At 32.8% G+C, this 23,415-nt stretch overlaps 3 protein-coding genes across 3 annotated transcripts; all 3 read right to left on the reverse strand.

Moving 5' to 3' along the window:
* Window positions 1-1,927: 1,927 nt before the first annotated feature.
* Window positions 1,928-2,615, reverse strand: LOC131612979 (indole-3-acetic acid-induced protein ARG2-like). Its single transcript, XM_058884710.1, has 2 exons — window positions 2,403-2,615; window positions 1,928-2,309 (listed from the first exon to the last, which is right to left on the reverse strand). Exons 1-2 carry the CDS (start codon window positions 2,474-2,476, stop codon window positions 2,087-2,089), a joined length of 297 nt encoding a protein of 98 aa, XP_058740693.1. The 5' UTR covers window positions 2,477-2,615; the 3' UTR covers window positions 1,928-2,086.
* Window positions 2,616-11,918: 9,303 nt separating this feature from the next.
* On the reverse strand, window positions 11,919-12,588 carry LOC131612981 (indole-3-acetic acid-induced protein ARG2-like). The gene is made up of 2 exons (XM_058884712.1): window positions 12,418-12,588; window positions 11,919-12,317 (listed from the first exon to the last, which is right to left on the reverse strand). Exons 1-2 carry the CDS (start codon window positions 12,489-12,491, stop codon window positions 12,095-12,097), a joined length of 297 nt encoding a protein of 98 aa, XP_058740695.1. The 5' UTR covers window positions 12,492-12,588; the 3' UTR covers window positions 11,919-12,094.
* Window positions 12,589-19,051: 6,463 nt separating this feature from the next.
* Window positions 19,052-19,763, reverse strand: LOC131612980 (indole-3-acetic acid-induced protein ARG2-like). The gene is made up of 2 exons (XM_058884711.1): window positions 19,560-19,763; window positions 19,052-19,467 (listed from the first exon to the last, which is right to left on the reverse strand). The coding sequence occupies exons 1-2, from the start codon at window positions 19,631-19,633 to the stop codon at window positions 19,245-19,247; spliced, it is 297 nt and encodes a 98-aa protein (XP_058740694.1). The 5' UTR covers window positions 19,634-19,763; the 3' UTR covers window positions 19,052-19,244.
* Window positions 19,764-23,415: the final 3,652 nt, after the last annotated feature.

Genomic DNA, 23,415 nt, shown 5'->3' on the forward strand with positions numbered 1-23,415 from the left:
GCCACATGGTGCTTGCAAGCTTGAAGAATGGATGTGCAACTCATCCCCATAACTTGGAACTCAGTAAACCTCAAACATAATTACAATTAATTATTATTACTTTTTTTAAAAATTGTATAAGGCAAGGATGTTTATCCCTCCATTGTATGAATTATTTTTAAATGAATAACAAGAATAGTGTGGGGTTTTTGACGAGTCTCCATGTTTATTTTAAAACTAATTTACTAGGGTCATGCTTCTATGAGATATTCCAAGTAATCATTGGACCTTCATCTAGGGATCCTTTCCGCTTATCAGACAACGAAATATTGGACTTTCATGGAAGGATCCTTGTCGTCTTATTCGAAAACAAAATGTTAAATCTTTACTTAATGATCTTTGTCACCTTATCCGACAACGAAAAGATGGATCCTCATTGAAAGATCTTTGCACATTATTAGCCAATAATAAAATGTTAGATCTTCATCAAAAGATCTCTGTCACCTTTTTAGAAAACAAAATATTGAACCTTCGTTGAAATATTCTTACCGCTTGATCAAACAACAAAATATATTAGACCTTTAATGAAGAACCATTGTTATCTATCAGGCAACATAAAGGAAGGATGATTTAGTCTGAATGTTAAAAGATATTATTTTCTGTTATATGGTTGTGCTATTAAATTTTGCTTGATGGGTTGACTTGAAGGATCCTTAAATTAGATGAGGAAGAAGTAAACATATTTTGAGAATTTTATAGATATTTTATAGAAATGACAAAACACATAAGTTCAAGTTTATTGGCCTTCTGGTCACTTTTCCTCTTTTCTTTCCTCTCTCAAAGAGGGGGTGATTTAGGATCAATTTTGATCCAAAATCACCCCTCCAAATCGTTTTTGTTTATCTATTTCTTAAATAAGTGATTTTCACACCTTTTCTTTTTGTATTTTTTGTGATTTCGTGGGTCACCGTTTGTTTTGATTTCCCATATTTTTGTGGTGTATTTTGATTTCTCGTCTTTGTGCGGGTATTTTGTTTTTCCGTTTTTGTGCGGTGTTCATTTATTTCAGGTTGAAAGATTAGTTTCGATCTAGTGCAGATTCAATCAATGACTTTGGTGCCGTCAACGCTACAGATCCGGAAGCATGAATATTTCGGACATCTCAATACAGTCAATACATTACTATTTGTAGGCATATGCAATTTGCCGTTTTATGCTATTAACATGGATGCTGTGGATTTGTTCGCAGATTCATCCTTTTTGCTTTTGGCGATTTTGAATTTGTATTGCAACGATGTACTCTATCGATTTGAATGAATGGATATCATTTATTTTCTGTCAAAAAAAAAAAGTTTATTGGCCTTCTCTATCCAATTTTATCAACTAAATTGTCACATAATTACAAATTAATATTTTTGAGCAACATTTAACGGATCAAATTAACCAAATATAAATAAATAGTTTTTGAAAAATTAAAATAATAAATTAACCAAAAATAAATACATAGTTTTTGAAAAATTAAAGTAATACTTAAACCTAATTAAGGCTATTTCATTAATATTAGACTCTTTAACTTTATATAAGGCTATCTCATTAATATTAGACTGTTTAACTTTAAAATCAATTTTAAATTTATAAATAATAAAATTTAATTTTAAAATTGAACCATTTAATTTCTTTTTTTAGTTTAATAATTTAAAAGTTAGAATCAATAAAGTTACCCTACAATTGAATTGGTTTAAGTCAAGTTATCCGACTAGTTTTTGGACTCTCTTTGATATTCTTAATGTCACGTAAAAAAAAATATGGAAACTTATTTCTCCTGAATTTGTGTATGTCGTAACAATTTTAAAAGATAAATAATCGGCATTCAATAAGATTAAATAAAAGAAAGGATCATTCTTCTTGTTTCTGTATAATCTGATTATCATTATAAATGAAAAATATATTAACTGCAAATATATTACTATAAATTGACACAAAAAAATTAACAGAGCAAGATCTTCGCAATTAACAGAATCACTTAATTAAGGCTATAATAAGCCATCTAAAATCTATCCGTAAAGCTCATTAGATCCAACTCTGAATGAATAAAAAACTTGAAAAATTATTTGTTGAGTTCTTTGCGAAGCAGCTTAGCTCTTAAATCAGCAACATCGACATCCTTAATGTTCTCAGGTTTGTAGTAACCAGTGACAGGATCTGGAACCCATGAAACCTTATAAGTAGAAGCTCCTTTCTCTTCTCCTAACTTTGTGCCTCCCATCTTGTTGCCAATTGCCCCAACCACTCCCCTCGTTGCACTTTCTGTTGCGGCAGAGTAACCTCGTCTGTTCAATTAATCAAAAAACCATATATTAATATTTTATCATAACATAAGAAAGGTTATAGAAAAAAACATAACATAAAGAAACGTTAGGTACCTTGTAAGAGTGTTGGAAAAACCGTCGAGGAGGATAGTAGAGACAACCTTAACGTTAGCGAAAGAGCGAGCCATTGTTACAAGTATGGAAAGTTTATTTTCTTCTGTGTGTAATTGATTTGAGAAAATAAGCGCTTTCCAGAGTTTAAGCTAGTGCTTTAGAAGAAGAGATTTTAAAACTGAGTTTTTATGTTATGAGAAGAAGAGTGGAGTAGGCCTTATTATATAAGGCTGAGAAAAAATTGGAAAGTAAAGCTTTACGCGTGATTAGTGAGATAATTTAGGTAACTGATTGATTAAGCTAGATATCAATCGCGTTAATATACGGAATCATTAACGTGTGATCTCTGTTTTGTTGCCACTTGGCCATGAATATATCGTAGGACCATGTGTGTTCGGTTTATGGAATATATTTACTCTGTCTCTAATTCAATTGAAGCAAATCTAACTTTAAATAAATGATTTGAAATATACTAATTTGTACCCAATAATAAAAATATAAATTTATTTTCTTCATTGTTATTTATAGGATCTACTATAATTAATGTGTATATTTTGTTTTTACAATCCTGGTTATATTAATTGCATTGATTAGTTATTTTAAAAAAAAATCAGAGAGATTCTATTTATTGAATTCAGATTTTGCGGGTGAGTGGGAGGGGGAGACGAGGTCAAGTGTTTGAGGCCATCGATCGGTGGGGTCCAATGGCGGGTGTGCTGAACTTGGACTTCGTTTATTTGACTTGTCTGTCTCTAGATTGTTCCACGCAACTACTTGTTCATAATTGTTAGTTACAACTAGTCTTGTACTGTATATTTGTGGACAGCAATAATTGGTTCATTGAAAGATAGATATTTCCACTATTAGATTTAGAGGAGAACCTTCGCGACTCGTTCTCTTCAAGTGGATGACCACTACTCTGCTAAGTTTCGAAAATATTTTTTCATGTCATAGAGTCCTTCTGAATGTTTAAAGTTTTTTTTTTCCTTTCTATTATTAGTTAAAAAAAAAGAGTAATTATATGAGTCAAACTTATCATATGTACACATTTAATTTATCTTTTAATGAATTAATTGAATTGTTGAGTTATTTAATATTTAAGCATATGAAATTTCAAATAATTTAAATATTTGCTGTTAAATATTCTAGTAGTTGATATTTAAATGATTTTAAATAATTTATTATATGTTGAACATAAATGATCTATAAAATATTAAATTGTTTTAAATAATTTATTAAACTAGGCCTAAATACAAGAAATATCCAATATTGTCAACTACATAAATACCATTATTTGAACAAAAAAAAAAAGTACGATTTTCAATTATAATTAACTTTATTCTCATTTTTAAAGATTAACTTGAGCGATGGAATGGTAATCTTACATGTTCATCTTGCGCAATCGCACCGAAGTAACATGTGACACCATATTAAGGGTCTGCACTAACAATTATTGTTTCGTGACGGAACAATGAAACCGTCTATGAGAATCGAATACTAATTTCTACGAATTTTTACAATAAAATCTCTTATTCAATTAGGTCTCCTATATGGTTTAATTATATTTCCTCCAATTCAAATCTCAACAACATCTTCAACTTATACGTTAAGATGAAAGCAATCTTAAATTCCTTTTCAAAAGATCTTTCGAAAATATTCAAATCAAGTTCTTCGTCAATTTTCGCAATATACACGATCAACGAATATCCGTTCAAAAATACAGAGCCTAATTTATTAGGATATGGTAAATCAACCTCCTTAGGCAAGGAGTAGAGAGATGATAAACCAATCCTAGGGTTTCAAGATCATGATAAGGTAGACAAAATTTTGAATGCTACTCTTCCTCTTATCATCACTACTACCATTGTTAAACATCTGGTCTCAAGAATCCTTGTAGATGGTGGAAGTTTCTACAATTTATTCTACTTCAGAGTTTTCAGTGAATTTAGCTCGAAAGAACAAGATTTGATGTCGTGCAAAGGCCGGAGCCTCCTAGTGTTCAATGATTCTTCCACTCCTCCATGTAAATAAGTGTACTTGCCAAACTTCGTGGGAGAAGGGAATACTAAAAGGATCATGGATGTTTGTTTCTTCGTGGTTCCATGTAAAAGTCTCTATAATGGCATCCTTGGTTAGCCATACCTAGTATCCAAAACGTTGTGACCTCTCCCGTACACCTAAAGTTAGAGTACCACTATGATTTTGGCCGACCTATTATAATCGAAGTCGACCTTTGTGGAGCTTTCCGGATTCATGAAGCGATTTTGAAGAATCCTTTAACGGATGTTGTCAACCTTGACGGAATAACCGAGGAAGTTAGTAGAGCAACGAGCATACCTAACCTCAATGCTTGCAAATAAGAAACCCTGTTGGGAGAAGAATTATGACTCTCAACAAGGATCACAGTGAAGGTCCTAAAATTGGTTTTTGATGGAGACTTCTCGACTGTCCAATTAGATGATAATTCGATGAGGTCTATAAGGACATGAGCTAGGAATAAATCCCCACGAGATGTCAGGAATAAATCCTAGTGTGGCTTGTCACCTTTTGAACATTGATCCTAGTTCCTGGTACATGTCGCAAAGGAAATGGTGATAGTCTCCTAAGAAGGCAGAGGTGGAAGCAAAGATATTCTAAAGTCTGTTGGATGCTAGTTTCATCTCTAAGTTAAAATACACTGAATGGTTATCGAATGTAGTGTTGGTTAAGATAGCCTTAGGAAAATGAAGAATGTGTGCCGATTATAATGATATGAACAAAGCATTCCCTAAGGACTCATATATGCTCTCAAGTATATGTAAGTTAGTTGACAACTTAGCCAAATATAAGCTCATGTCTTTTATGGATACAATCAGATACAAATGTATGAGATGGATGGAGGGAAGAGCAGTTTCATGATCGGGCAAGCTAACTAGTGGTACAACGTAATGCCCTTTGATTTGAAAATGTAGGACCACCATATGAAAGGATGATGAATAAGGTTTTCAAGAAATAAGTAGGCAAAACGTTGAAGTTGTATATGGATGACATGATCATAAAGTTCAACAAAGAAGGGTTACACAGCCAACACCTTGCCCGAGTTTTCTGAATAGTTTGGCAGTATAATAAGAGGCTCTATCTAGAAAATGCTCCTTCAAAATGAATATATTCAAAGTTGAATGGGATGCTAACAGCTTTGAATAGATACATTTTGAAGTCAACACAACATGCCATCCCATTTTAAAAGTTGTTGAAGAAATAAGCACACATCGAATGGACCCGAGAGTGCAACAAGCGCTCACGTCCCATAAGATGGCCTTGTCCACTCCACATGTGTTATATCGGTCTACGAAGGGAGAACCTTTTGTACCATTATTTGGATTTATTCAAGTTGATAATCAATGTTATTCTAGTAAGAGATGCAAGGCCCGATTTATTTCATCTCAAAAGCTATGGACAAACTAGAGACACAATATCATAAGATGGAAATTGAGACGCTAGCGTTAGTGAAGACATCCAGAAATCTACGACGTTATTTCTTAGCACAAGCCATTATCTTCAAGATCAACCTGTCATTAAAGGAAGTTCTCCATCAACCTATATTTAGTCGAGAGACTGAAGAAATTGACCTGAAGACGAAGGGCATTTTACATGAAGACTAGGCCCTACAACCACGTAGAACAACAATAGCAGAAGTCAATTTAAAGATTTGAGTTTCTTCTTCGTACCTCCTCCTGAATTGTCCCCTTCCTTCTGAATCGTCCCATTGCCCTGATTCTTTTTTTAATTCCCGCCCAAGGTAGTCGGTTGGTCATTATTTTCTTTTCCTCAATTTTTAGGAAGAGTGAGTGACTACCGGCTGCGAGTGTCCAACTTTGGAAGATTGTGGGACCATTTTAACCAAGAGGAGAAGGTTTCGCTTCCATAATACCTTGGTCCTTTTTTTAGGAGGCCCGTCAAGATGGCCTATATGTAATCTAAAAACAAAAATAAAACACGTTAGTATGATGTTTGAAAGAACATCATATCTCGAGAGGAAGCTTCATCCATTACCGCCCCAGTGTACTAATAAACAATTCCCCTTGAGTTTGAGGAGACACATCATATTCCTCTTCCAAATTGTATTGATCTAGGCAAGCTAATAAATCAACCTTCATTGAGTGTTCATAGGCCATGATGGGTTTTGTATAGGATGTAGTAAGTGTTGGAATCATAGTCAAAATGATCTCAGGACCTATGGAACTATGTGCATGCATACATAATCAGGAAGTGATAAAAACTCACAGATAATCAAAGATATGTTTGTCCCTGATAATGTCATAGTTTTGATGATGAAAACACTTGAAGTAATAAAAACTCTTGAAATGACAACAACAATGTATTAAGGCAAGCAAGTACTATAGTTGATCAAGTTATTCCTCCTAATCAAACTAAAGAATTAGAATTTATGTTTTCCAGTGATATCTTTGATCTATTTTAATGATGACTAACTTAAAGATATCTCAATCCTCAAGAAGATTCAATTCAAGTACTAATTTGATTAGTATATCCGACAAAATAACATGAAGGTTTTGAGTATGAAAAAGAAGAAGTGTGAAAGCATGTTTGATCGTGTTCGTTCGAGTGATTAGTATATTGTAAATACACAAGAGTCTTTCTAGAAGTATTATGACTAAACACACACACACACACACAAATATTTGTGAAACCTCTATTTTCTTAATAAAATCACCAAAAATGATTAGGATACGTTTTGGAGTGATTAATCGATTAGAAGAAATACCTAATAGATTAGATTAGAGAAAATCAAGTCTATAATTGATTATACAAATGTCATAATGAATGGTAACGACTATCTATCAAGATCTTCCAATTTTGGCAGCAATAATTGATTATTCCAAGTACCTAATCGATTAGGTAATTTATTTTGCCCGTGGATTGTTTTCTAAAATGAACCATCTCTTGGACTATAAATAGAGGACCTCCCTTTCATTCCAGTCCATCACATAAAAATGTGAATATCACACTTTTATTCTTTCTCTTAATCACTCTAAAATAATTTCTTTCCTCTCATTTTCTTATCCATTGTGATTTGAAAGCATTAAAAAGTTTAATGAGGAAATTGTTCTTAGCTAGGGCATTATTGTAAATTTGCCTAGAGTTCTTTTTTATCTTTAGAAAAATATCCTTCTTATGAAGTGTTTTGTTTTGTTTGGAGCTAAATCAGTATAAAAGCTTTTTGAGGTATCAATATAAGTCTTTGTTTTGTTCGCGAGCTCTTTCACATGAAGAAAAGTTATTCTTTCAGGTTCGTGAAGAATAACTAGTGAAAAATCTTCATATCGGTTATTGAGCTCATCCATATACAAAATCTCAATTGGTTCGAGATAAGCCTAGTATAAAACCTCATGTTGTTTGAGTTAAGCCTATATAAAAACTCAGTAGGTTCCTGGTCAATCTGTATAAAATTGCGGTTCAAAACTCCACCTTGGTTCGAGAATAGCCTGTGCAAAATCTCAGTTTGGCTCAAAGACCAACCGCTTAAATATTTGTTTCTTGTTTGACGTGAAGACTATTCGTTTCATTCCTCAGTTTGATGTTTGGTTGGAAGTAAACCTGAAATTTCATTTTCTTTGTATAAGGGGGTTAAAGGGCTTAACCTTTTAAAATCTCTCAAGCATTATAAGTTACTCCTAAGATCAATTATTTTGGAGAGAAGTATGACCCTTCTTTTATACCGAACTTCTATAAATCTCTAGTTATATCTCTACCCTTAAATATTTTATTTTCTATTTTATTTCCGCTACATATTCAAAAGTTTTCACTAATAAGTTTTTAAGCTTTATTTTAGAAGATAATTTTGCTTCAAACTAATGTTTTTCAAACCAACACAATTCATCCCCGCCCCTTTTCTACATAGAGTCACTTGTTCAACAGGACCAACACTTTCAAACTCTTTTCGTGTATAAGCTTGTATCGGGCCAGCAATGGTTGAGGAGACAAAACTCTGAACCGAAACTGAGTATAAATCGGATGGGAAATCGGGGTAATAGGAGTCTCCAGGTAGTAACAATCCTTGAAGTATTTCCAGCAGTCAATGTACATTAAAATTTTTATTGGACTGACATAAAGAAGTCAGCCCCCGTATGCGTCCCCCTTTTGTCGATGTACAGGAAACCGTAAAATTATGGAAAATGAGGTTTACTGAAGTGGATCCCTCTTGATCCTTATATTCATACCAATACTAGACTATTTTGACGAAAGCTCGAGCAATATGGTGCAACTAAGAAGGAGAAATATGTAAATACTCGAGCACCCCTTTATCGAACTTTGTGACAGGGGGTCTCATTTTCAATCTCTGAAACAAACACTCGTAAATATGCATGAAACACCTTCCTCCATGAAAAAATTATAGATCCTTTTGGCGTCAACAACACGAGAGACAAATCACTCTCATGATAGACCCACGTCCACAAAGGCAATTTTGAGGCTAGCAGTATCGTGGAAGCTAGAAGTTATTCCCTGGAGTTTCGAATCTACCCTTTGATGTTGAGAAGCATCTGACTCCTCCACCCGCTTCTCTCGGTGCATTACAATTGTTTGATGGTCATGGTAAAAAAGTTATTTTCAGGATTGGCAGAAAGGTTTCAAAGTTTATTACGAACCTGTTTACCCAGAAATTTGGCAAACAAATGCTATTTTCTTTTTAAAGGTTACTTTACGGAATCAACTAGTAAATCCCAGGACTTATTGCTATGTTCTTGTTTTGTATGACTTTGACTTGCATTAAATGCATATAACTCGAAAGTAAATAAAATGAGTAACACAGAATTTAAAGCTTGACTAAAATAAAGGCGCTAAAAGAAAGCAGTAAATGTATGTAAAAGACAGACTGGAATATTAAAATGATTGCATAATAATTAATCTGGTACGCATACATACATTCCCAGAAAATTACACTCGTTTTTCATCGTGTGTGCAGAGATTGGGTATTGTCTTTTGTGATGTAGAAATGCGGACCCCTAAACTACAGACATTTATTTGCTTAAATAGAAATCCTAAAATAAACTGCCCTAACGGTCGACTATTAATATGTCGCCACGTGTCCCAACCATGCAATTCCTTTTCTTGAGGAAACTCCACGTATTCTAGACGACAAAACTGCCAACAACCGTCTTCCTTCTTAAGCCTTGGGCCTTTGACTTTGACTCCTTCACAAACTCACAACCCCTTTTTATTTTGCTAAGCGTTTCCAAAAGGCTTCTTCAGTCGAGAGCATATTATAATGTCGAATTTCTTCGACCAAAACTTACTTTTTCCTTATTTTTGTAAAGTCAAAAACCATAAATGGAAGGTCGAAATCTTTTGGTAACAGAACCCTGGCCTCTGTATCGATAGAAACCTCTCTAACCGTCACCCTAAGTGATCAAATAAAGCATCCAAGTCATCACTATTCCTGAGCAACCCAAGCAACACCTAAATTTGCATAAGCTAAAGCAAGAAAGAAAATGCAAGCAGGGACCTCCCTTGCGTCGGGATCACTATCGTCCTCTGCAGAATCCAAACCAGATCTGGGGCTATCATTGAGTACATTTGAGTCACGAACAGGACGGTCAACTTCTAAAGGGTTTCCATAAAAAGTTTTAAAAGGTATAGGTGATCAATCTCAGACGACAACGAATAATCTTCACCATCAGAGTTGTTCAACGCATTTGCAAGAACATTTCCCGAGTTGGCCATTGTAGGGAGAGGAAAAGTATTCACATATGCAAGACTAAAGGTACACACTTTTCATACTTTACTTTACTTCTTTTTGAACTCATTAACTTTCTTGGATGTTGGAGTGCTAACCTTGTAGGTTCACCTCTGGGTTGCAGCGCACCGGAGATTTGTAACACCATATTAGGAGGCCAACACCACAATTAAAGCATAATTCTAATTTGAATCAAGAACAATTATCATCATTGGGTTCAACGATCAAAACCCAAATGGTCTCTATAAATACCTCGGCTCTGGAGTTGGCAAAAGAAGATCAATTATTCACCAAAATCCACAAATACAAAGCTTTTCACCACAACGTGAGGTAGTTCTAAACATCGACAACCCTAAACGTCATATACAACTTTCTAATTATAGGACTACTTTATTGCAAGTTTAAGTAAAAAAAATACTTTATAATATTTTTTATAATAAATTAATAATTAATAGTTTTAATTAATTGTTTTGGACATAAACTTGTGCGAAATTTTGATCAAAAGGGAATTCAGACCCTAGTCTTTGGGATTGTTTGGACATAAACACCTACCATATGCACAAATTATCACACACGTGCGTTAGTATTATGTTATAATATTATTTTATGATAGATACGTTGATAAAATATGTACATGTGGAATTATTTCACCAATGAACACATTTGAGTAAGATTGTCAACAAAAAAAAAATTTTGGTTAAATTTTGATATAGTGTTTAAACCAATAAAAAAAATGGGATAACTTCTCTACCCATCACAAAAAAATGGGTAGTGTACCTCCAACCAGTCACATGATTCTATCTCATTTAACACATTTAATTATTTATTATTTATTAAAATACTACAAATATTTGTTATTTTCAAAGCATTTTACACCTTACACAACTTTTTGAATTGGGTAAATAAAAATTCACCTAAAAAAATGAATGGACTTGTATTAGATTTACACCAATAATGTTCAAACCTAATCACATCAAAAAGCAATTTAAAAAATTTCATCCAAATACACTAATAATATAAAGAAGTTTTATATTAAATCATAACAGTGTTAATTTATATATATATATATATATATATATATATATATATATATATATATATATATATATATATATATATATATATATATATATATATATATATATGAATGATTGTTATTGACTGATAATGTAAAATATTTTATACCAATTAAAATATATCAAACAAAAAATATTTAACACTAAATCATATATAGTAATGAACATATTTCTCAGCTATATACTCGATTAGAACATTAAACTAACCATTGTGCTGAATACATTTTGTACTCTTTTTAAATGCTATTTACCATTGTTTATCAGAAAAAAAAACATTAAACTAACCATTTTTTAATAATGAATTAAAATCGCCTATTCCATAGCGGCCTATACCAAAAATAACAACGAAATTGGGCATCACAACTTGTACAACAACAGAAAATATCATTTGTTGAGGACTGAATTAATTACATTTAAATTGCATTAAAAAAAATTTAAAATAAAAATAATAGTGCAGATGATAAGTGTTTCTGTCCAAGATAATTCCAAGGACATGGTTTGAATCCTTACGACTAAAAATATTTAATTTAAAATTTTTATTAATCTCAAAGTTTTTTGCAATGTTAAAAAAATTTGTTATGAAATAGAAACACAAAATACTAAATTTTAAAATATGAGAACTAAAAGTAAAAAAAAAAAATCTAAATAAAGAAGGAATAAACAAGCATTAAGCAAAAGTAATAAAAGATTATATAAAAGAAAGTATTCTTCATGTTTACAAAAGAAAGTATCAAACCCTAATATATTATGTATTATCAATATATTATCAATAGACACCTAATATATTATCAATAGACAAAATTTTAAATGAAGCGAAGAAGATCTTCGCAATTGACACCTACAAGCTCATTATATCCACCGTTGAATGTGTTAAAAATTTGAAATTAATTCTTGAAATTTTTACGAAGCAACTTTGCCCTCAAATCAGCGACATCAATATCCTTAACGTTCTCAGGTTTATAGTAACCAGTGACAGGATCTGGAACCCATGTAGCCTTATAAGCAGAAGCATCTTTCTCTTCTCCTAACTTTGTGCCTCCCATCTTGGTTCCAATTGACCCAACTGATCCCTTCGTTGCACTTTCTGTTGCCGCAGAGTAACCTCGTCTGTTCAATTAATAAAAAAAATCATATTTAACCATCTCATAACAATAAATAACTTATATATAGAGAAGAAAACATAATAACAAAAGAAACATTAGAGTACCTGGTAAGAGTGTTGGAAAAACCGTCGAGGATGATAGTAGAGAGAACCTTAATGTTAGCGAAAGAGCGAGCCATTGTTTAGAATTATGGAAAGTTTTCTTTTCTCTGTGTAACTGATTTGAGAAAATAAGCTTTCAAGAGTTTAAGTATCGCTTTAGAAGTAGAGATTTTAAAATTGAGGTGTTGTTATGAGAAGAGGTGAGTGAGGGTTATTATATAAGGTTGAGAAAAGATTGAAAAGTAAATTGTAACGCGTGATTGGAGAAAATATAATTGTTTGTAGGTATGGCAACGGGGCGGATCGGGGACGGTTTTTACCTCCCCCAAACCCAAACCCGAATCCCTAATCAATCCCCGTTACCCGCCCCAAACCCAAACGGGGATGGGAAATTAAAACCCAAACCCGTCCTTAACGGGTTCGGGTTGGGTTCGGGTATCCCCGTCCCGCCACCATGTATTTCGTAAAATCAATTATTTTAATAAAAATATTTACTTTTTCAAAAATCAAATAACATTATAAATAACAAAATAAAACAATCTCAAAAAATTTCATACATATATTTCAAATATTTAAAATAATAAATACAAATCAAATTATTAAAACATTAGCCACATATTTAATAATATAAATTATGAAATATAAATAATAATGTACATATTAAAATAAACGGGGCGGGTTCGGGGTGGGTACTAATGTCCCCATTACCCGACCCATCCCCATGTTTTCTAATCGGGGAAAACCCAAACCCGAACCCAAACCCAATCAAAACGGGTTTTCCCCGTCAACTTCGGGGCGGGTTCGGGTGGGTACCCGTGGGTCTGGGTTTTATTGCCATGTCTAATTGTTTGTACAATAAAAATAATATCTACTATAATTAATGCGTATATTTTGTTGTTATTAGTAATTTGTTATAAGAAATATCTAAAAGTTTAAAAATTATAAATATCCAATTTAAAACGGAATCACGAGATTCCCGTATGATGAGAGAGATGCATAATTATTAATTATCGTAACTAATTTTATTTTTACTCAATTTCGAGAGGCCCATATTTTGCTTTTAGTGTTTCTGTTTTACGATATTTTCATGAAAGGAAGCTTCCAAATACAACGGTGGAATATACTAAGGTAGGACCTGAGAGTATGCGGCTGCGTGATGAGTGGAAGGGGGGAGACGAGGTCATATGTTTGAGGTCATGTGTTTTTTTGACTTGTCCGTCTTTAGATTGTTCCACGCAACTTGTTCATCATTGTTACATCCGACATTTATACTACTAAACATGAATTTTACTTCATCCGTTCCGTTGTACAATGAGTGACTCATTTAGAATAATTTTATTTAGAATAATTTAATTAAAATAAAATAATGTCCCAAAATAAAATGACTCATTTTAATTTTCAATACACTTTTTCCAATTTTACCTTTTAATTACTGTAAATTTCTTTATATTATCAGTGTATTTTAATTAAATATTGTTATATATTTTTGTAGTTGACATTTAAATAAGTTTTAAATAATTTATTACGGTTTTTTAGAGTTTAAGCATTTTAGAGTTTAAGCAAAATAATATATTATAGGTAGAAGTAAAATGATATGTTAAAATATGAATTGTTTTCTAATATTTAACAGTAACTTTCAATAGTCGGATTAGTTTGATTCATCTTATATAAAGAATTAGTGAAATGTGTAAATGTGCTAACCGCAAACAAGACTCAAAATCGATATAGGTCCATTGAAGTCAAAACAAAGAAAAAAACGAAAAATAATGTGAAGAGTATGTTGATCACTACAATAAATAATATACTTTATGAAAAAAAAATTCACGACAAAATTTTTACATTAGCTAATGAACAATCGATGTGTAAATTATAGGTATGCCACATTTTAATTTAATTTTTTAAAAATACTATCTATTCTCTCGGTTGTTTTGGCAATCGAGGAGAAAAGTTTTGATCAACCCTCCTTCAAATTCCAACAATTACATTTTAGCGCATCTTATTTGTTAGGCTAAAATAGTTTTTTTTGTCCTTATACAAATTTTTTGTGTGCCACGTGTCAATGGCAAATTTAATAAAATATATTTTTGCAACTTATGGGATTCTATTCCACCCCTTTAGTTAAAATGCTTCTTCCTTTACCACTCATCAATATCTTTTGTTCAATAGTTACACCAAAATTCTAATACACTAGATAAGAATTTCTCAGCTCTTGCAATCCATTCTAGATAATGGTTTTGTAGTTGTTGTTGTTGATTTTACCTCGGTGGAAAAATCAACCAAAGTGGAAAGCTGAGGATTTCACCTTGGTGGAAAAACTAATTGGGGGAAAAGTGGTGAACTTTCTATTACAACCTTTGTTAACTCCCCTACCAAATAGAGGTAAAATCTCTGTTTCAACTGGGGTAGAAACCCTTTTTCATTTTAGTGAATCCACCGTGAACTTAAATAAAAAACAAATACAACCTATTACTCTTTTGCCGCGACTATGAAAGTAATTTGACCTTATTCATCAAATGGAAAAGACTTGGAACTTTGTTGCCGAATATTCGTGTCGCCTATGGGGAAGGTAACATGGCCCAATTTCTCATCCTTTAAAGGAAAATCGAATTATTATGTGTCAGGACACGTGTCTTTGAAAGAGTCGTTGTTTGTCACTCTCCCAGGGAAAAAAATGTCTCTCCATACTAACGAGGAGAAATGTTCTTCCCATTCTTATTAATGGGGAGAATCAACCTTCCTATTTCCATGCTCCAGTCAAGTAGTTGGGAGGGAACATTTTCCTCACCCAACAATTTCGCCCACGAGGTAGGCCTATAAATACCCCAACTTTTAGGGTCTGTTTGAGAGTTGACTTTTGAGATGTTATGGAGGGGAAGGCTTTTGAGAGCTGTCCATGTATTTTGAAATGTGTTTGATTTTTTTTAAAAAGTTCAAAAACAATATAATACATTATCATATAAAATTAGTGTTTTTTAAATTTTTTCAAAATATCAAACACCTATCAAAATATAGATGTGTAGTTGTCAAAAAGTACATAATGCACGGCACCACTATGCTGGTAGGAGTGTCCAGAGGCCTTAGTATTTTTCTGATGGGTAAAGGCTTGCTCACAGCGACGAGAGGCCCTATTTGTTGGTGTTTTACGGTGATGAGATAGAAAGCTCACTTGAAGTGAGAAGCTCTGTAGTAGACACCATGCTTTTGATTGAAATCGACATGCCCACTTAGCAAAGTTCCCAGTTCAATGAAAAAAAATGAGGTAGGGCTAAGATACATCACCATTCTGATAGATGAGACGAGTGATGTTGCCCATATCTGAGAATTCGCCGCCAAGAAAAGGGCAGTCGGAAGATACAAATCGAAGGTGGTTCAAAGGGAAATAAGGAGACCTAGTGCTAATACAGGTTGTCGTACCCGCCTATTGTGAGCACAAAAGTAAGTTTTATAATTATCATATCCACATAAACTAGTAGTTTCAAAGATCGTTTAACAATTTTATGATGTTACGTAGAGAAGGTTGTTTTGTTGTTGTTTTCACGTATGAAAGTAAATGATATAAAATAAATGACATAATGTAAAATGGAGATTCCAGTGTTAATAGTAAGAAAGCTTATTGTGGGTTAATTTCGTCATTATGTATTTACCATGCATAATCATAGGCCAGTAATGTGCTCATTTACTAACTATTAATAATACCTCATGTTTCTCTCATTCATATCTCATGTCAGTCTCAATACCGTGAGATCAATGCATTATCTAATGATATCTAAGTATATTAACCAACGCATAGAATTAAGTTCCAACATTTATAAAGCAGTAAGACTCTACACCAATCCTACTACAATACATGCGGATATTGAACCTAAGAGAAATGCTAGCAACACTCTCTTTTCAACACTCTCTCTAACACTCACTTTCTTATTGGTTGAAACATGTGGGGGTCCTACCACTTTATGTGGATTCATTTCCAAAGTGAGGGACCCACACATGTTTCAACCAATAAAAAAGTGAGTGTTTGAGAGAGTGTTGAAAAGAGAGTGTTGTTAGCACTCCTCTTGAACCTAATGCTATGTCTAGGCATTAGTATCAAATAGATGACAATTTTGGACCTAATAATGATAAGCACCTTTCAAATGTCAAGTCAATTAATGCTTACTTATTTTACGTAAATCTGACACTTATCATCATCCAGCATGGAAAACTACAACCCAACTATAAAGGACCATCTCAAATATATCAAAAACCACCTCAAGGAGCTTACAAGCTTGAGGAGCTAAATGGACGACTCATCCGTAAAACTTGGAACTCAATTAACCTAAGATATTACTATAAATTAATTATTTTTGTTTGTGTAGTTGAAGGTGAAAGGAGGTTTTCCTGATAATGTATGAATATCTTTGAAACACGTTATTGTTATTTATAGTAGGATATTCCGTTCTTCGGTTGACATAAATGTTAAACTTCTACTGAAAGATCCTTTCCGCTCTAAAAGCGCAATATAACTATTGAAATCTTCATAGGAAGGTTCTTTGCGCCTCAAATGAAAATCTAAATGTTGGACTTCTAGTGGAAGATCCTTGTCACCCTTAAAGGGAAATAAGAATGTTGGACTTCCCAGCATGATCCTCGCCGCCCCAGGGGCAATATAAACGCTAAACTTCCATGGGATATCCCCAACATAAACCACTCGTTCAACTTAAAGTCTCGTCTGAGAAACTCAACTTAAAGTCTCGTCTAGTAGACTTAACTTGAAGTCTCGCCTAAGGGAATCAACTTAAGTCTCACGTATGCGTGTGAAAAAGATATATTGTGTGTTTCATTTAGGAAGTGCATATATGCGTGGATTCTTGAATCTGGTTGTTCTTACCACATGACGCTGCATTACAAACGACTCACTACATTCAGGTAACTGGAATGAAACAAATTAAAATTGTCAATGACGATGGTGGCATGCGAACATTGGAGGATGTTAGATATATTCCATTATTGAAGAAGAATTTAATTTTCCTAGGTATTTTACAAGAAAAATATTTCTAGATATAGGGACATTATGAAGGTTAGCATGAGTGTCTTTATTGTGATGAGTGGAATGAGGATGCATGTAACATCTATAATTTATCGAGAAACATTGTTGTAGATGATGTTGCATTAGTTGAGTCTGATAATGATTCACCCAAAATCTAACAGATGCATTTAAGTCATTTTAGTGAGTGAGAGTAGAGCTGTCAAAATGGGTTAGCCCATATGGACCGACCCGCTAGGCCCGGAAAATCATAGGGCTTGGGCCTTAAAATTAGAGCTCATATTTTTCAGGGCCTTTTTAGTCCAGCCCTGAAAAGCCCGCTACCTATTAGGGCTAGCCCATATGGACCGTGGGTAGCCCATTAGGCCCGCATAATTTTAATTTTTTTTTAAAATATTTATATTTATATTATCTTACTCCAAAATAATATATTGATTTTTCTCACTTCACTAAATTTTATCTATTTTATTTGATCTTTCTCTTTTAAATATTATACATTAAGATAATCAATATTTTTTCATTGTATTATATTAATTTTTCTCTTATAATAAATATTCAAGTATTATTTTATACAATTTAAATATATATTGTATTTAGAAATACATTATTGTATTTATAAGAAATAATATAATACTTAAAAATATATTATGTTTAAAATAACATAATTTTAATTTTATTTATAATAAATATTATGAAGTTTTTATTTCATTTTTTTAAAATAAAAAAGTTCATTTAAGGTCGGGTAGTCTAAAGTCCATCTTGGACCGGGCTCGGATAATAAATCTCGAGCCCATATCATTTAGGGTATTTTTGCCTCAGTCCTGAAAAGCTCATAGCCCGCCTTTAAGGTCGGGTAGTCTGAAGTCCATCTTGGACCGGGCTCGGATAATAAATCTCGAGCCCATATCATTTAGGGTATTTTTGCCTCAGTCCTGAAAAGCTCATAGCCCGCCAAAGCAGACTTGTTTAAGGTGGGGTAACCCATATTGACAGCTCTAAGTAAGAGATAGTGAAAGTTTATAAGTCAACTTGAAATAAAATAAAACATTAAATTTATAAGAAAGGTGAATCACACTCTATTATATTTAAATTTTTAATGGAGTTGGGGAGCCGTGTTGTGATGGGGGTGGCCATGGCCCCCAATAGTTCATTTCATTCATAAATTAATATTGCACACAAGTGGATCAATGAATACAAATGGCTAAGCGGCTAGTGGCAAATATAAATTATAAAGTCACATGCGTCAACAGTTCAACTCATTCTACCCATTTTGTAATTTTCATTTTTTTCCAATAGTGTAAACTTTTCATTATTTTAAAAGTTCATCCAAAACTTTTCAGCTTAAATTCAAAAATATACTACTACAACTTTCTAATATTATTAGACTAAAAAATATATTATATATATAATTTAAATATTAATACAGAAAATTATATATATTATTAAAAAATTATGCATATTTTTATATATGTGACCCCTCAGAATATGTGGTATCAATGTTTTTTGCATTCAAATATTTAAGTCATTGACACTTCGGAAATATTAAAGAATATTACGACAAAGTTCATTGGAGATTATAATTTGAGGAAATGAGATTAAATAAAAGTAGTAAGATTACGAAAGAAACTCATTGTTCTTGTTTCCGAAAATAAATAAAATATCAACTACAAATATATTATAAATAGACAAAAGAATTAAATCAAGGATCTTCACAATTAAGAGAATCACTCGAGGCCATGATACGCCACCTAAAATCGATCCCTAAAGCTCATTAGATCCGCCGTTGATTGGGTTAAAATCTTGATATTTAGTTCTTGAGATTTTTCTGAAGCAGCTTAGCGCGTAAATCAGCGACATCGACATCCTTAATGTTCTCAGGTTTGTAGTAACCAGTGACAGGATCAGGAACCCATGAAACCTTATAAGTAGAAGCCACTTTCTCTTCTCCTAACTTTGTGCCTCCCATCTTGTTTCCAATTGACCCAACTACTCCCCTCGTTGCACTTTCTGTTGCGGCAGAGTAACCTCGTCTGTTCAATTAATCAAAAAATCATATATTAATATTTTATTATAACATAAGAAACGTTAGAAAAATACATAAGAATAAGAAACGTTAGGGTACCTTGTAAGAGTGTTGGAAAAACCGTCGAGGATGATAGTAGAGACAACCTTAACATTAGCGAGACAGCGAGCCATTGTTACAACTATGGAAAGTTTATTTTCTTCTATGTGTAATTGATTTGAGAAAATAAGCGCTTTCCAGAGTTTAAGCTAGTGCTTTAGAAGAAGAGATTTTAAAACTGAGTTTTTATGTTATGAGAAGAAGAGTGGAGTAGGCCTTATTATATAAGGCTGAGAAAAGATTGGAAAGTAAAGCTTCACACGTTATTAGAGAGATAATTTAGGTAAGATTTTTTATTAAAAAAAAAAAATTAGGTAAGTTATTATTAATTAAGCCAGAAAATTAGTCGACTTAATAAACGAAATCATTAACGTGTGATTTCTGTTTTGTTGCCACTTGGCCATGAAATATATAATTGGGCCATGTGTATTAGGTTTGTAGAATATTTACTCTATCTTTAAATTGGTTTAAGCAAATCAGATTTTAAATATAGTGATTTAAAATATAATTATTTGTACGATGATAATAATGATAATTTATTTCCTTCTTTGTTATTTATAAGATCTACTATAATTAATGTGTATATTTTGTTGTTATTAATAAGAAATATCTAAAAATTTATGAATATTTAAACGGATCACGAGATTCCCTTATGATGAGAGAGGAGTATAATTATAATTATTGTGAGTAATTTTAGTCTATATGTTGTTTATCTTTACTAAAGTGGAGAGTCTCTTTTTTATTGAATTCAAATTTTGCTTTTGATGTTTCTTTCTTATGAAGCTTCCATATATTACGGTGGAAAAGTATACATAAAGGTAGGGCCTGAGAGCGTGCGGCGGCGTGGTGAGTGGGAGGGGGAGACGAGGTCATGTGTTTCAGGCTAACGGTGGGGTCCAGTGGCGGGTGAGCTGAACTTGGACTTGTTTTTTTAACTTGTTTGTATGTCTCTAGATTGTTCAACGCAACAACTTGTTCATCATTGTTAGTTACGACTGGTATTGTATACCAAACATGAATGGTACTGTATATTTGTGGACAGCAATAATTGGTTTATTGATAGATATTTCCACATGTAGAGGAGAACCTTCGTGACTCATTCTCTTCAAGTGCAAGACCACCACTATACTAAAATTTGAAAATTATTTTTTATGTGAATCTTCCATAAAAGAAGCATCTCATATTAGTGTTTAAAATTCGGTCTCAACTGACCCGACTAACCTGAATTGGAGGTTAGAGAAGTCTGGTAAAATTATAAAATCGTAATTGTAATTGATTTGATAAAAATTAATGTGAGTCGCTCAATTATATCAGATCTATGAGTAGTTTTGAGTAAGAAATAAAAAAAAATCTAAAAGTTAGAAGAAACAAAAAATAAAGTTTCTCCTCCTCACACTTAATTAAAAAATGTTTTAAAATCTTTTGTAATGGTGTTATATTTTGATTTCCAAAAATATTTGGAACAAGTTATGTTTGGAAGTTAGAATTTTATGTAAGATTGTTTTTCAGCTTATTTTCATAAATAATTTTATAGAATTTTTTTTTATAAATTTTATAATTGTGATATTTATGTCAAGAATTTTATTTTAAAAATATTTATTTTATTTTCAATTTGTATAAACTGAATTATTAGTCATGCAATCTGATCAATGACCTACTAGTCCAACCAGTATCTCAGTTACGAATAGTTTGACTGGGTTGATAACCAGTTAGACTTTTAAATCTGTAGAAGCTCAGAAAAATATAAAGAACTTTTGTATATTTTATGTGTATATATAGTACAAGCAAGGGTGCTCCTATTTATATTATAGGATTGAAGACAAATAAAAGAAGAAAATAAATACACATAAAGGCTAATTAGTTATAATATAATTACAACATATATTACAATAATGAAGAATCACAACATATCGGAACATCCCCCCTCAAACTCAAGTGGGTGGAGCAGTAGCCAACTTGAGTTTGGATTCTAAAGTGCGGAAGCTACTAGGAGAATGAGGTTTTGTGAATAAATCAGTCGGTTGGTCAAGAGTGCTAATGGAGATAAGATGAAGTTCACCACGAAGAAGATGCTGACGAATAAAGTGACAATCAATTTCAATATGTTTTGTTCGCTCGTGGAAAACGTCATTGTGGATAGTTTGAATGGCACTGCGATCGTGGGTTTGATGAGACTTCTTTATTTTCTAGTCATATGCGGTGGGAGACCTTAGTGGCTAGACACTTACTTGAGAGGTATTTGCGACCATATGTGTATGTCTAGGGCATCCCATTACAAGTTATGGATGTTCCAGCTTTAGGCGTTGACAAGTGGTTTCAGAATAACATCACCAGCTATGCCCGTGCCATTAGAGATATCGCAGTGAGGGTTCAACATGATGCGTAGTGTGAGGATTGTTACCTGGAGTGGTAACTTACTATATTGCACCTTACATCCTCCCACCCGTTAAGCATAGAAATGATGTTGTGCCTTTAGATGCTGGGGAACCTGTCGATGACATTTCGTCGCCTCCACCTAATGTTGATGACCAATAGCACCTAGAGATTATCGTTGTTATGATGGACTACCTCATGGGTTTGTTAAATCCAGATGGTGAGGTTTTTACTGGATTATCATGGACAATATACATAACCAGTGGGGGACCTATTTAGCTATTTGATTTTACAGTTGTACTATTTGTATATTTTGTGACTTAGACTATCTAGCACGGTACCTTTTATTACATAATATTTTTTCGTTTACATGTTTCGAAGATGAACAGAAATTAAGACATTACAACTAACATATATTAACAATAACGAAATATGAAAAACTTATACACTACCAGATTATTCTAGATGTTTCAACATCTTGATTATGTCGTCAACAAATTTTGAAATTGCCGCATCAAACTCGATTTGTCCCTTAGTTAGCCTACGGTGAAAAGTTCTCGACATAACCTTCAAATTTCCATCGGTCTTCAACTCAATAAGATCGTATTTCACTTTCCCATCAGTATTAATCCAGTCTGCACGAAACTCGATCTTACCCACCTTCTTATTCTTGGTGTCAAGCGACAAAACATTCAACATGAATCTCAAGACGACGAGACATGTGGTGTCCTTCAGAAGCCGAAACTCTACCGGAGGTTTCACTCCGTTGAAATACACTTCTTCCTTAGTAAAAAATTGAGAAAGGAACATTTTGAGATTTTTTCTCAATAAAAGATGACTCCTATTTATACAACTTTGAATTCATTCTAGACTACACAAAACGGTCGGCACAATCACAGTCGTACAAAACTGTTGGCAAAATCGTAAATATTGAAAATTTGCACTACCGAAAATTTTGCATTGGTTGAAATTTGTGGTATCACATGGTACTTTTTGAAAATACTGATATTATTTCAAAGATAACATAAATTTAAAAAATTCATATTAGTTCATACCAGAAATTATGATTAAATTACAGAAATTTTAACTTATATCGAAAACTTTCAATGAAATACTAAAATTTTTTGTTCGCATATTTGAATCCAATTTTGTCCAGGAACAGTTTTAGAATTAATAAAAAAATGTGGGGTTGTCATATTTAATTTTGAGGGTAACAGGTTAAATCTTGACAATTTCTTTATCCACCCCCAACCTTCTTAGATACCCGCGTAAAATTCATAAAACGCCCCTATATTTCGGAAGTGCATCTCTGAAGTCATCAAAAAGGGTGATTTTAGAGATGCATCTTCGAAATCATTTTTTTAGCTAAAAATAAGGTGTTTTTGGAGATGCATTTCCGAAAAGGTGATTTCGAAGATGCATCTTCGAAAACACCTGCGTTTGCAGTTTAAACAAAACAGCCTAGCCCCATTTTTCATTTTTC

This window comes from Vicia villosa, linkage group LG6 (genome assembly GCF_029867415.1).
Source record: "Vicia villosa cultivar HV-30 ecotype Madison, WI linkage group LG6, Vvil1.0, whole genome shotgun sequence".
NCBI lineage: Eukaryota > Viridiplantae > Streptophyta > Magnoliopsida > Fabales > Fabaceae > Vicia > Vicia villosa.

Excerpts from the sequence above, each read along its gene's own strand:
- LOC131612980 (XM_058884711.1), bottom strand. The coding sequence starts at position 19,633 with ATGGCTCGCTGTCTCGCTAATGTTAAGGTTGTCTCTACTATCATCCTC. Across the intron at positions 19,468-19,559 it reads TTTTCCAACACTCTTACAAG|ACGAGGTTACTCTGCCGCAA; the intron begins GTACCCTAACGT and ends TTAATTGAACAG.
- LOC131612981 (XM_058884712.1), bottom strand. The coding sequence starts at position 12,491 with ATGGCTCGCTCTTTCGCTAACATTAAGGTTCTCTCTACTATCATCCTC. Across the intron at positions 12,318-12,417 it reads TTTTCCAACACTCTTACCAG|ACGAGGTTACTCTGCGGCAA; the intron begins GTACTCTAATGT and ends TTAATTGAACAG.
- LOC131612979 (XM_058884710.1), bottom strand. The coding sequence starts at position 2,476 with ATGGCTCGCTCTTTCGCTAACGTTAAGGTTGTCTCTACTATCCTCCTC. Across the intron at positions 2,310-2,402 it reads TTTTCCAACACTCTTACAAG|ACGAGGTTACTCTGCCGCAA; the intron begins GTACCTAACGTT and ends TTAATTGAACAG.